At 33.6% G+C, this 13,975-nt stretch overlaps 1 protein-coding gene across 3 annotated transcripts in view; it reads left to right on the top strand.

Annotated features, from left to right (window-relative positions):
- TC2N (tandem C2 domains, nuclear) overlaps positions 1-13,975 on the top strand; it is a 51,096-nt gene that overhangs the window by 12,025 nt on the left and 25,096 nt on the right. The window contains exons 2-5 of one of the 3 annotated variants that reach the window (XM_051977334.1): positions 3,024-3,090; positions 4,956-5,009; positions 5,467-5,568; positions 8,177-8,407. In XM_051977334.1, the coding sequence (XP_051833294.1) occupies positions 5,523-5,568; positions 8,177-8,407 (277 nt within the window). In that variant the 5' untranslated portion in view covers positions 3,024-3,090; positions 4,956-5,009; positions 5,467-5,522. Of the gene's footprint in view, positions 1-3,023; positions 3,091-4,952; positions 5,010-5,466; positions 5,569-8,176; positions 8,408-13,975 lie in introns of all 3 variants that reach the window. The other 2 variants (XM_051977335.1, XM_051977336.1) reach the window with 2 other exon arrangements.

Raw genomic sequence — 13,975 nt, 5'->3', positions numbered from 1 at the left:
ATAGGCATAAATGGATTACAATATGCATAATTAGAAGGAATATCCCAATGGATAAAATCACAGACCTATAGATTTGAGTATTATATGACTGTGAATCATGGAAAACCACAGTCTCCAAAATAAGAGAAATTTAGATCTCTCAAACAATACCTAAAAGGCATTGTTAAATATCAGTAGATCCCCAGCATTGCAATCAAGATATTGTAAAGGAATATCAAAATTCAGGGTATCATTAAAGAAATGTAAAATAAGTTTTAATTGCTCACATGATTGCTTACATTGTGAGATCTTTTCTTATGGGGTCCCCCATGAATAGCATGCTCTTCTTTCTTACCTCTAACTCTATTCATGGTTTAGATAAAGTACCAATTATGATGTACCTGATTGTGAGCATTTCTCCTTTACTTCTGAAAATTACTATATTTTTGTTCTATATATCTTAAATTTATTTATCTCTATTTTCTCCCTAATAGAACATAAGCTCCTTAAGTGTAATGACTTTTCATTTTGGTCTTTGCATCTCTAGCACCTAACTCAAAGATTGATACTTTGTTGTTGGTAGTGCTTAACAAATGCTTTTTGAGTTTAATTAAATTGACTCAAAAGAGAACTGTGTGTTACTTTGTTATATTCACAGTGGCAAGAGAGAAGAGAGAGTGGCAAAAAGAAAGAGAGAAAGGCCCCCAGAGCACTAGGTGGACACTTTTGGAGAATTAAGTGAGGAGATGGACAGAAGTTCATAAAATGGATACATAGGATGGTTTAGGATCAGCATCTTTGATGGGAATAATTATACTGATGAGAGCAGAGATTTGGTTTAGTATTTAATTATGTCAACACAACTATGTGGGATAGGTGGTACAACATTAATATTATCATTTTACAGATGAGGAGCTTCATGTAAAATAACCAGCTAGTAAATAATAGAGCTGAGATTTGAGCATCCATCTTTTAATTTTAAATCTATTGATCTTTTTACAACATTATCTTATTATCATGTCTTCATCAAATGTAAGCCATCAAATGTTTGAATATATGTATTTCCACTTGATTTAAACTCTAGTTTCTATCTTGAATCCTCCAAGACATCTATAACATGGCATAGTTGAGTCTTAGAATTATACCTTTGCTGCTTCAAAGTCTGACATAGTTTATTATTCTCAATTTTCATAATATTTTTGAAGGTCTTTTTTTACTAACACAATTTTATTTACTTTGGTGTTTCTCTTCATGTTAATATATGCATATTGGTGTGAAAATGTCATCTCTAATATAAAATTACATTATCAAAATATGGACTCTAGTGGAGGGTAGTGACACTCATGAGTTGTGGATATCTAAATATGCTTTATTATTTCTACTTATCATGCCATCTCTTTCATTAATTCACCTCTAGTCTTGTCCATTCAATAAATACACATGGGTATAAGGCTGGAGGGAAACTTTTCCCCCGATAACACTTGGACCAACAACCATTTCACTGTTATAATTTTATTACTTTGAGTTTAAGAAGACTTTTTCATTGTTAAGCTCTTTATCCATTGCCAATATCCCCTGAGAGATATTAATAGTACTTATCTAACATGTCCATGTGTAATGTTCTCTGGTTCAGTTTTCTTAGATTTCTGAGGATCTTTGGAGCAGGCTTAGTTTCAGTTCAGTAATCACCACATGAGTGTCCAGGGGTTAAAGTCCAAATCCTTTATTATCTCTTTTAAAGTCTTGTCTCCTTTCAGGGGGCCCAGTTAGCTTTCTTCTAGTCCAGATTCTTTAATATCGCCTTCCTGAGATTGGGCAGCTTTCTGGAGAGCCTTTCAGATCAGTCTTGATTTCAGTGGAGAAATGCAGGAGAGCCTGCCACCAATGGCCTGACTGAAGATCGAATGAATGTCTGTCCTTGGTTCCCAGAGCTTAAGCTCCTACCTGTCTCCTCTGCCTTCTGTGAGCTTCTCTGAATGAATTCTGGCTGAGGCTTCTAGCTTATATGCTTCACACTGAGTATAAACCAATCATTATATCACTAAGAAACCATTATTTGTTATAAGATTAAATCAATCATAATGAATTTAGAGAACATCATGCTAAACTAGATAACCATTGTCTCCTCAGTTCCACTTAGTACTTTGTTTCAAGTTCTGGCCCATAATATCCATGACCAATATCTGAAAATTTGATGTTGTAGGAATGGAATATAAGATAGATGAAGAAAATGAAGAAAGGGAAAACAAACAGGCTGCTGACAGGGTTTTGAAGGAAGAGGAAATAGAAACCTTAAAGGACCAAACACATTGGCATGGGTGAATTTTAGTAAAATTCCAAATGAAGTCAGATATTTTCTGGGTAAGGAAAGAGGGCCAAAAAGAAAAAATCAGATGGCTGAAGAGGTAATGAGGGAGATGCCATTGAAAAAGAAAGGAAAGGAAAATGAAGAGGTTGATGAGAAGACAAGTGTCATTAATTTCACAAGTTTGCCTCCAATGAACTCTGTTTTGGTGTCACTAACAAGAGAAGCTATACAAAGTAATATCACATCATTTAATGGGGTCACCATTCCCACACTTCAGAGAGAAAAGTGTTCCTCTCTAAAGGACCTGTCCTCATCAGCATATGTAGTGGTTCTCAGAATGTTCTGTATTTTGACTTCACTTATGTTTTAGAGTCTGGCTCTTAAATCTTTTCAAAGTCAATGATCAAGACACTATGAGAAATTTTCATTTGTTTCTTGTTCTTCTTAGGGTTGAGTCCTTGGATCTTTATTTTTTTTGTATATGAATGTGTGGTGATTTTCTTCTTTTAAAATAAAATAATAGTAGTTCTCTCTGGAAGAGAAGGTATAGGTTTCTCGGGGAAGGTTTTTCTTGGAGGCAGTCTTAGTTGCAGTTGAAAGTAATAATCACCCAAATGCAGCCAGCTGGTAAAAATACAAACGTTTATTTTCTCCTTTCAAAATAGCCTGGTTAGTTGAGGTCTATCTCTCTGCTTGGTTCCAAGAGCTCTTGCAGATTGTCCTTTGCTTTCTTCAGCCTCCAGCCAGCACAGAGATGGAATGAATCTCCTGTCTCCTTCACTTGGGGCTCGACTAGCTTTCTGGTGAGTCTTTCAGACCAGCTTGGTCTCAGTGGGGGAAGTGTAGGAGCCCTGACACCACAGTGGTATGAGATGAAGATGAATCTGGTTGTGCCTCTGAGAGAGCCTTCTCAGTCTTCCGCTGAACTCTCGACTCGTAGCTTCTTCCTCTGAAAACTCTCCTTCTGCCACCAGCTAGCCAAGTAGAAAATGGAATGAATCTCTCTCTAATTGAGCCTCTGTTTTCTTCTTATATATCAGAGAGCATGAGAGAGAGAGATTAGGGTTTCTCCCATAGTGCTCTCTGGACCTAAGAGCTTCAAGGGAGGTGTGAATTCACAGTTACAAAGTTTACTTTGTGAATCTGGCATACTTGTGAACTCCAGTGAGTAAAGGTGTAAACACAAGCATTGTATTAATTAGTTCTACTTAGTACCTTGTTTCAGGTTCTGGCCCAAAACATCTTCTTGTAAGATCAGATCAGTAATTTATCAATTCTAATGAGTTAGCAATTTGTAAAGATTCCAACATCGGGAATCCTACGATGAAACACTTTCTATCAGTTCAGGCTGGTACCTTCTCTATAACTTAGTCTTGGTCTCTGTTTCTGTCTATCTGTTTCTCTCTCCCTTCCTCCCCACCTTTCTCTTTCTCTCTTTCTTTTTAAATAGCCTTTTATTTTTCTAAATACATGCAAAGATAGTTTTCAACATTCAACTCTGCAAAACCTTGTGTTCAAATTTTTCTTCATCTGTCCCCCTCTCCCCATTTCTCAAGACAATAAGCAATATGATATAGATTAAACTTGGTCAGTTCTAAACATAATTGCATATGCATCATGCTATGCAAGAAAAATCAGATCAAAGGGAAAAAATACAAGAAGGAAAAACAAGCATAGAAACAACAATAACAAAAAAAAAGGTGAAAATACTATGCTTTGATCTACATTCAAGTCTTCATAGTTCTCTCTCTGGATGTGGATGGCACTTTCCATCTAATTCTATTAGAGTTGCTTTAAATTACCTCATTGTTGAAAAGAGCCAAGTCCATCACAGCTGATCATCACATAATCTTGTTATTGTGTACAATATTATCTTGGTTTTGCTCATTCCACTCAGCATCAGTTCATTTAAGTCTTTCCAGGATTTTCTAAAATTAGCCTGCTCATCATTCCTTATAGAATAATAATATTCCATTACATTCATATATCATAATTTATTCAACCATTCAACTGATTAGCATCCACTCAATTTCTATTTCCTTGCTACTACAAAAAGGGCTGTTACAAACATTTTTGCACTTGTGAGCTCTTTTTCCCTTTTAATGATCTCATTAGGATACAGACCCAGTAGAAACACTGCTGGATCAAAAGGTGTGCACAGTATAACTTACAATCTTAAGAAAATTGGCTAGTACATTTAGAGTGCCTCTGCCTAGAATCACACAATAATTATAAGTCAGAGGTGAGACTGAATTGATGAATATTTAATACCATGCTAAAATTTGAAGTTTAGATATAATTTTAGAGGATAGGAAGTACCATATATATTGTTGGGTAAATGAATAGGAAAAGGATATAAGATATTCTGGAAAGGAGGATCTCAGTATTAGTTTGATTGAACAGATAAACCAGATCTGTGTCTGCTAGAGAAAACTTAGTTTGCTACCATATACTGGTGAAATAATTTTCTTTGTATTAGAGAAATCTTGCCCATGACATCTGAATTAACCAATTAATGAAAATATCAGCAAGTGAAAGGTAGGCAGCAGAGAGAAGAAAAAAAGAACTACAAGTGGCTGATCTGAAAAATAGTTGATCACTCCTCTTCAACTGTTCATCATATCTTATTTGTCAATGAGCTTTAAACATATTTATTTTTCTTCAGCAGAATGGGCATAATTGACTTACCTTCAAGAAAAGGAAGCATTGGTTTTTCTCTCTGGTAAGTTTTACTTCTGATATCTAGATTTACTGTGTAGGAAAAAGGGTCCATTTTCATGTATTTTAATTAGCACCTTATTATCTTTCCAACTTGACTATGAGAGTGTATTTAGGTTCAAATAGCATTAAAAAATGAGGAAATCAGAATTTTTTTCCATTTTTCAGTTTTAATATTAAGATAACATTTTGATGACTTCCAGTAAGTGAAACTACTAGTAATTTATTAGAAAGAAAAGCTTATGGAATTATATAAGGGACACAAAGAGAGTGATAGATGTACTTTCTATCTTCCCCCATTGAATGCAAACTTATTACAAGCAGGAATTGTTTCATTCTTTGTACTTGTATCCCCAATGTTTATCATAGTCCTTGGCACATAATTGTCACTTAATAAATACTTGTTGATGGATTGATTAATTAATGTTAAATATTGTTATTTTTTTTATTTCTACCAACAGATAAATTTATATTTGGAAACTTGTTTTTATTGCTATGATATTGGATTTTAAAAGCAATGGCCACAGAATTTGTAAAAAGCTGCTGCAGAGGCTGTTTCTATGGTGAGATAAAAAAGCACAGCTGTGAATTATATATGGTTATACCTATTATTATTAAGCAAAATACTAATTATTACTAATCCTAATTATTATATAATAGTAAATACTTAACTAAGATTATTGGTAAGCTAATTAAGACAGTCCTGACTTTCAAAGACTTGACAGATAAGAGTATCAAAGAAATCACTTTGGCAATTAATGTGACTAGCAAAGAAGCTTTGTTCCTGGTGTCCCTAGTTACAGTGTGGAAGGATTTTCCCATAGTAACAATGTCATAAATTGTATCTACAATGCATTATAGTTCAGTGTCCTTTTTATAGTTTAAAAAGCTTTTGTGGCTTGGGTTGAGAAACCCTGTGTTATTTCCTTTCTCAGACAAAGTATTCCACTTCTTGATTCATAAACTATGCATGGATTATTCATGGATTTCTTTTGGGGAGGAAATTAAGAAAAAAATGAATCTTTTATTCTTATTTATTTCAAGTTACTGTAACTACATGTATAATGTGCCACTTATAATAATTTTTTTTCCCTATGGGAAAATGTTTCTGATTAGTTGAGCTAGAAATGTCTAATATAAGTTAATTTATGATTTCAGGCATTATCAGCTTCATAGAATCGGCATTTACTTATTTAATGTATATATTTTTTCTTTTTAGTCTAAAGCCATGACTCTGAAACAGTTTGTGATACTGGAACCCTTTGCTTTATTTATTTATTTATTTATTTGTTTTTGGTGAGACATTTGGGGCTAAGTGACCTGCTCAGGGTCACACAGATAGTAAGTGTCAAATGTTTGAGTCTGAATCCACTGTGCTACCTAGTTGCCTCTGGAATTTTTTCTTTTTAAAAATAAGTTTTAGTTTTTATTTTATATTTATTTCATTACCATAATTGTCCCAAGTATACTTCCCCTTACCTCTTCTTGGAGAGCCATCCCATATGACAAAGTTTTTTAAAGAGAAAAAAAAATCAGCATAATTTGATCAATATGTTGAAAAATACCCTAAACATGTGCAATGTGTAACATCTGAGGACCTTTCATATTCACAAAAGGTAAGATTGGAGTATTTTCTCATATCTCCTCATTCAGGTTCTGCTTATTTTTTATAAAGTTATTGGATTTGTTTTTGATTTTTTGTTGTTGTTGTCCTTTTTATGTATACTGTTTACTGCATAAATTTTTTTTGACTCTGCTTATTTTAATTTGTATTGATTTATATAGATCTTTTCATGCTTTTTGTATTCATCACATACATAATTTCTTATTATTTTATTACATTCATGTTCCCACAGTTTGTTTAACCATTCCCCAATAAATGGGATTCTACTTTGTTTCCAGTTCTTAGCTATCATAAAAAATGCTGCTGTAATTATTTTGGAATATGTAGGGACTTTTTTCTTATGGATGACTTCCTTGGGATATAAGAAGTTTCTGATTCAAACAATGAAGTTTCTAGTTCAAAGTGTAGAGACGTTTTAGTTAGTTTATATACATGTTACTTTTTTCCCACAGTGGTTTATTTCAATATTTCAATGTTTTATCAACAATATATTAGTGTGCCTATTTTTCCACAACCCTTCCAATATTGATTATTGCCATATTTTTACATTTTTTAAACCTATTTTCAGGAGATGAGATGAAATGTTGGGGTTATTTTGATTTGCATTTCTCTTATTAGTCATTTAGAATGGAACACTTAAAAAACCCCAAAGCTTTGGTGGAACTTTTGTTAAGTCTTCTAAAGTTATTTTAGAAATATTTGTTGCTAATTGGTCCTAATTAAGGGAAAACTTATTTTTTTAAAGAGGCTATTGAATATTAGAATTTTCTTGACTCACAAATAACTCCAAAAGAGCGGCTGAATTCATAGTTGTCTCTTCCTTTTCATTTCCAACTCAGTGAGTTGTAGACTTTCAGGTACTTTAGGGACTATCTAATCCAACCCATAGCTATAGCATTTACACAGTGTTCTAAGATTTTTATAGTGCTTTACATATAATATCTCAATGGATCCAAATAACAACCCTGGGAGATAGATGCGATTATTATCCTTATGGATAAGGTGATCATATTTCCTGAACTAGGAATTGGGAATATATTCTGACCCTTTCATTTATAAATGGGATGAGTTATTTTAAGTTGGAATAGTTTGAGGAAAAAAATTGATTGCAAAATCCATAGTCCTTCTAATGAAGATGAGCAGATTATTAAGAGGCAATATGAAACAACTATAAAAAAGAAAAATAATGAGTTACAGTGGAAAGTGGAAAAAAAGATAGAGATTTCTATTTTGGAATAATTTAGATTTTGGCAATATGTGAAAATTCTATAAATCAACATGGAGGGATTTTTTCTACCAATTTCTATAGATGTAATAGTAGGAATACTCCTATGTATTTAAGGAGTTGTTTGAAGCTGTACAACAAATAGAGTAAGTCACTTGCTCAGGACTTCCACAGCTGGTATCAGAGATGAAATTTGAACTTAAGTCTTCACATCTTTAAACTTGGCATCTTATCCACTCTGCCTTGTACTCTCAATAATGCTGTGTTATTATTATATTTCTTGTGTTTTATTTTTATGATTAGCATTATTATTTCTATACAGCTTCCACAGAAAAAGACTCTAAAGTAGCAACTCAAGAAGGACAAAATGTTACATGTCTACCTCCAATGTCTTCAGTGTCTGTTAAATGTCAAGTTGGCTGTACAGAGGATTATCTCCTTTCCAAAATTCCACCTGATGGCAAAGAAGTGCCTTTTGTTGTGCCCAGATTTAAATTATCGTATATTCAACCAAAGACTCAAGCAACTCCTTTACATATGGAGGAACTTCAAGGTAAGGGGTAAAATGACACAGGTTAAAAGTTCACATGTACAGTATTTAAGTATTAATATTGCTATTATTTTTGCATTCTTAGGATTGTTGATCTAGAGCTTGTAAGATTCTGAAAGACTCTTTAGTTCACCCTTCTTACTTTTATGAGGAAACTGAAATCCAGGGAGATTATCACTTGCTCATTCCCACAGATTGTAAACTTCCTAGATGGGATTTGAACATGAATTGTATGATTACAAAGTCAGTGCTATTTTCACTATACTACATTCCTTCATTTATTGTAAATCTTTTACAATTAAAATTTATTGAAAGAACTATCACATGTGAATATTGAACCACTGTCAAGTAATATTTGAAAGATCCTAGAAAATGAAAGTATACTACCAGATCAGAAAAGAGTACAAATTTCCCAATTTTCAAAAAAAGGGAAAAGAACAGAATCACTTTATTAGGCCAGTGAACTTGATTTATGCTCTTGTAACAATTCTAGAGTAGATTCCTCAAATGATGAATAATTAGAAAGAATGAAATGATTCCCAAGAGCCAGAAAAGGTTGTGATATATCAAACTTTTACCTTTTTATGTGTGTGTGATGGGATTTTTAAACTAATAGATGAGAATGTGGTCTCTCTAATTTGCCTACTTTTTAGGAAGGCTTTTGATAAATTATCTGATATTATTCTTTTTTCTTTTTCTTCCTTCTTTCCTTCCTTCCTTCCTTCTTTCCTTCCTTCCTTCCTTCTTTCCTTCTTTCCTAGGCATTTGTGGTTAAGTGACTTGCCCAGGGTCACACAGCTAGAAAATGTTAAGTGTCCTGAGACCAAATTTGAACTCGGGTTCTCCTGATTTCAGGCTGGTGCTCTATCCACTGTGCCACCTAGCTGCCTCATCTGATATTATACTTGAGGAGAGAATGAAGAAATGTGAACTAGATAATAATATAAGTAAAATAGATTCAGATGGACTTGCTTTTTTTCAACAATGAGGTGATTTGAGGCAATCTCAATAAATTTGGGATAAAAAGTACCACCCACATCTAAAGAGAGAACTATGGAGACTGAATGTGGATCAAAGCATAGTATTTTTGCCTTTTTTTTTTTTTTTGATTGTTGTTTGCTTGTTCTTTTTTTCTTACTCATGTTTTTTTTTTTTCTTTTGATCTGATATTTCTTGTATAGCATGGTGAATATGGAAATATGTTTAGAAGAATTGTACATGTTTAACTTGTATTGGACTATTTGCTGTTCAAGGAAGGGTATTGGGGAGAAAAAGAGGGAGAAAATTTGTAATCATGCAACTCATGTTCAAATCCCATCTAGGAAGTTTACAATCTATAGGAATGAGCAAGTGATTTCAGTTTCCTCATAAAAGTAAGAAAGGTGAACTAAAGAGTCTTTCAGAAATATTTAGCTGGCTTAAATCAGAAAGTTGTTACATGTTTTACATCAGTGTGGCAGGTGGTCTTACCTTAGGAAAATGCTTTACCCTATGTTGTATAACTTTATTATTGATTTGGATAAAGGCATCAGTGATATATTCATTAAATTTACAGATAATACACATTTTGGAGGGATAGCTAACACTCTAGATAACAGAATAAAGATCCAAAAATATCTTGAGAGCCTTGAACATTAGGTTGAATCTAATAAAATGACATTCAATAAGAATAAATTGATCAGTAAATCACGAGTATTTATTATGCACCTATTATGTTTCAGGGATTTTGCTAGGCACTAGAAATATAAAGACAAAAAAAATTAATCCTTGCTCTTAGGGATCTTATCCTTGGGTACAAAAAAATCTTGGACTTAACAAATATAATGTTAGAGAAACATTTATAGTTAGAATTTATTGTAAAAATGATTTGTTCATTTTAGTGGACTTCAAATCTTGATATAAGATAGCAGTGTTACATAACACTTGTGGTGTATTGATAGACATGGTTTCTGAGAACAGTGAGGCAGTGAGTCCAGTGTACCCTGCCCTCTCCAGACCTTATCTGAAATATTGCTTATTAATGTCCTTCTTAAACAATGGCCACCAAGTGATGGGGATTTAGAGGAGGGCAGTCAGGATGCTGAATGGCCTGAGAGATTGGTTGAAGAAACTGGTGGTATTAAGTTTGAAAAGGAAAAAAAATCAAGGGACAGTTAATAGCTGCTTTTAGGTATTTGAAGAATTGTCATGTAGTAGAAGGATTAGACTTGTTCTAATTGATCTCAGATTCAAAATTGAGAGAGCAATGAATGGAGGTTGCAAAGTGGCAAATATAGGTTTGATGTCAGGAAAACATTTAAACAAGTAGAGCTGTTTCCTTATAGAAAGTCATAACAGAGTATCTCTGTATAATTGGTATATTCCAATTCCAGTTCCAAAATATGGAATTGTTGTACTATTCCTGTTTTTACAGTTGAAAAAGTGTTTTTTTTTAATATTTTATTTTATTTTATAATAACTTTATGTTGACAGAATCCATGCCAGGGTAATTTTTTTTAACAACATTATCCTTTGCACTCGCTTCTGTTCCGATTTTTCCCCTCCCTCCCTCCACCCCCTCCCCTAGATGGCAAGCAGTCCTATATATGTTAGATATGTTGCAGTATATCCTAGATACAATATATGTTAGCAGAACCGAGCAGTTCTCTTGTTGCTCAGGGAGAATTGGATTCAGAAGGTAAAAACAACTTGGAAAGAAAAACAAAAATGCAAATAGTTCACATTCATTTCCCAGTGTTCTTTCTTTGGGTGTAGCTGCTTCTGTCCCTCATTTATCAATTGAAACTGAGTCTTTGTCAAAGAAATCCACTTCCATCAGAATACATCCTCATTCAATATCATTGTCGAAGTGTAAAGTGATCTCCTGGTTCTGCTCACTTCACTTAGCCTCAGTTCATGTAAGTCTCTCCAAGCCTCTCTGTATTCATCCTGCTGGTCATTTCTTACAGAACAATAATATTCCATAACATTCATATACCACAATTTACCTAGACATTCTCCAATTGATGGGCATCCATTCAATTTCCAGTTTCTAGCCAGTACAAACAGGGCTGCCACAAACATTTTGGCACATACAGGTCCCTTTCCCTTCTTTAGTATTTCTTTGGGATATAAGCCCAATAGAAACACTGCTGGATCAAAGGGTATGCACAATTTGATATACAGTTGAAAAAGTTAAAGCTTAGAGGTAAGCTACTTAGTTCAACATCACTGTTGGTAGTAAGTGACATTTGAGTGGTCAGAAATGGCTCCAGCTGGATGCTGTACTCTTTCCCTCAGGCGTGGTGTAGTGCTCCAGAGTTTTCCACATGCAAATTCTGGTGATGTGTGTCAATTCCTTTGTTTCTGAGTTCTCTGACCTGGCACTGGTAGTTCAAAACTTTGCAGCATTGATGTTTCTCGGTTGCAACCCTAGTACACTTTTGCTCCTGAAGGACTGTAGCAAAACTGGTTGTTGAGGCTTGAACCAAAGATCTGTGGCATTTGTGACAAGTAAACTGAGAGCTCAGAATATTTTCAGATAACTATTTTAACTCACAAGTCCCTCCCATATGGTTGTGAATAACCTTCATATGATTTTGCTTTCAATTTTCAGAAGTCTGAAAATAAACATAGAAAGTTTTGTGGTCAGTATATTTGGGATGTTCTCCTTTACATTGCTATTTAGATCAAAATTCAATAGATTGTAAATTTCTTTAAGTTAGGGACCATGTCAGTCTTATTTTTATTTCCTTCAAAACTTTTTGCATATATTGCATGTATTTTCTTAGTTGATTGAATTGCATTAAAATTATGACTGCTATGGTGGCATAGAAAATAGAGGGATATCCTTACAGGAAGATTTTGGTTTAAATCCTACTTCTGACAATTTACAGTAAGCTCATTATCAAGTACCTTAACCTTTCATTGCCTCAGGCAACTCTATAAAACTGTAAGTTGAAAGTGAGTTGCTGACCTGCAATTAACTAAGAATTTCTCTTATTGATGAAGATTGTTGGTTCCTAAGGTTTTTTTTTTTTTTTTTTCTGGGTCATGAAATTTATTATGATCAACTAATCATAATTATTTATTACATTTATAAGTAATTTAGGATTGTCTTGCATCATAACAGAAAATTCTACAAGCATATTCCATTATAAAGTTGTCAGGCCAGTATAATTCACTGGTGCCTAAAAGTGCATTATATCCAAACTTTATCCCAAAGTCAGGGTAACCTGACTTTGCCAATTCTGAATCAATTTCTTAGCTTTGCTCCCTATTTTGAAACTTTCTTTTTTTCTTTCTTAACTTGGGCTGTTAAATATTAGAGAGATATCAATTACTTTCTGTAAATATTTCACTGATAAGCACTTGTATTTACGTAAAAGAATCATGTTGTTAGCATTTACAATCATCTGGCTGCTTCTGAAACACACAAGAAAAGAGAAAAATGACAAGCTTAAAGTGATTTACATTTATAGCCCAAATTTTGCAAGATAAAATTCATTATTCCATTGTTTTATCTATTCCTATTTGAAAAAGGGGAAATCAGGCTAACTTGCTTTTTAATTTCTAAGCTTCACTTCTGGAAGTCTCTTTCTTTCTTTCTTTTTTTTTTTGGGCACAGTACAAAAGAGTTGCATCATATATTATTTCATTTTGTTTATTCAAATTCAGCTATGTACACTAAAGGAAAACAAAGAGACAGAGAAAATTAACACTTTAAATTGTGGGTTGTTATTCCACTCAATAAACTTGTGCTTTAGAATGAGAAGAGAAATGAATCAGTTTCTCCAATATATGGGGCACTGTGTGATTCTAGAATCTTATCTTCCTCCCTGTAGTGTAGTCATTTTGCTTAGGTTAGTAAGAGGGACAACCTATATGCAATTCCTGCTGATCTCTAGAAGACCCTGGTTGGGGTAACTTTGTGTAATGTTTGGGCTAGCTTTCTGGAGGTCCTTCGGATGGGCCTAGGTCTCAGCAGGATAAACACCATGAGAATGGTCAGAAAAGAATCTAGAGTCCTTATTCTGGTCCAGTCTTGATCTTAGTGGAGGAGGCAGGAGAGCCACCATGAGGCTGGTCAAAGATAGAATGTCTCTTTTCCAGTCCTTCTTTGCCTTTATATACTTTATATACCCTATATACCTTATATACCTTATTACATCATTACAGTATACTGATTATGTGAGAATCATTACATCACCATACTAAGTACTAAATATATATGTGAACTAGAGAACCATCATCTCATCAGTTCCACTGAGTTAACACTTTGTTTCAAATATACTTCTCCAGAGTTCCTGCCTCTACACTTTTCTATTTCCTTAGTGTAACTGGGACAAAGTTATATGGTGATATAATCTCTTAGTATAACCAGATTTGTGTATGAAGCCTGTTCAAGGGTACTTTTCCCTCTAATTATAAAATTTCCTGTTAAATATTTTTAAACATCTGTATTTGCATTCTGCTTTTCACTTCTTGGAAGTCTTATTCAGGTGTTTTTCCTGATAAAATTTATGTTCAGTTGTTTCTATAACAACTATCTCGCTGTTCTTTGCTCTCTGATAAAGATTGCCTTCTTTAAAA

The sequence above is a fragment of the Antechinus flavipes genome, chromosome 2 (genome assembly GCF_016432865.1).
Source record: "Antechinus flavipes isolate AdamAnt ecotype Samford, QLD, Australia chromosome 2, AdamAnt_v2, whole genome shotgun sequence".
In the NCBI taxonomy this organism is placed as follows: domain Eukaryota; kingdom Metazoa; phylum Chordata; class Mammalia; order Dasyuromorphia; family Dasyuridae; genus Antechinus; species Antechinus flavipes.
Note: the sequence above shows the minus strand (reverse complement) of the source record. Positions and strands in the feature narration are given on the sequence as shown.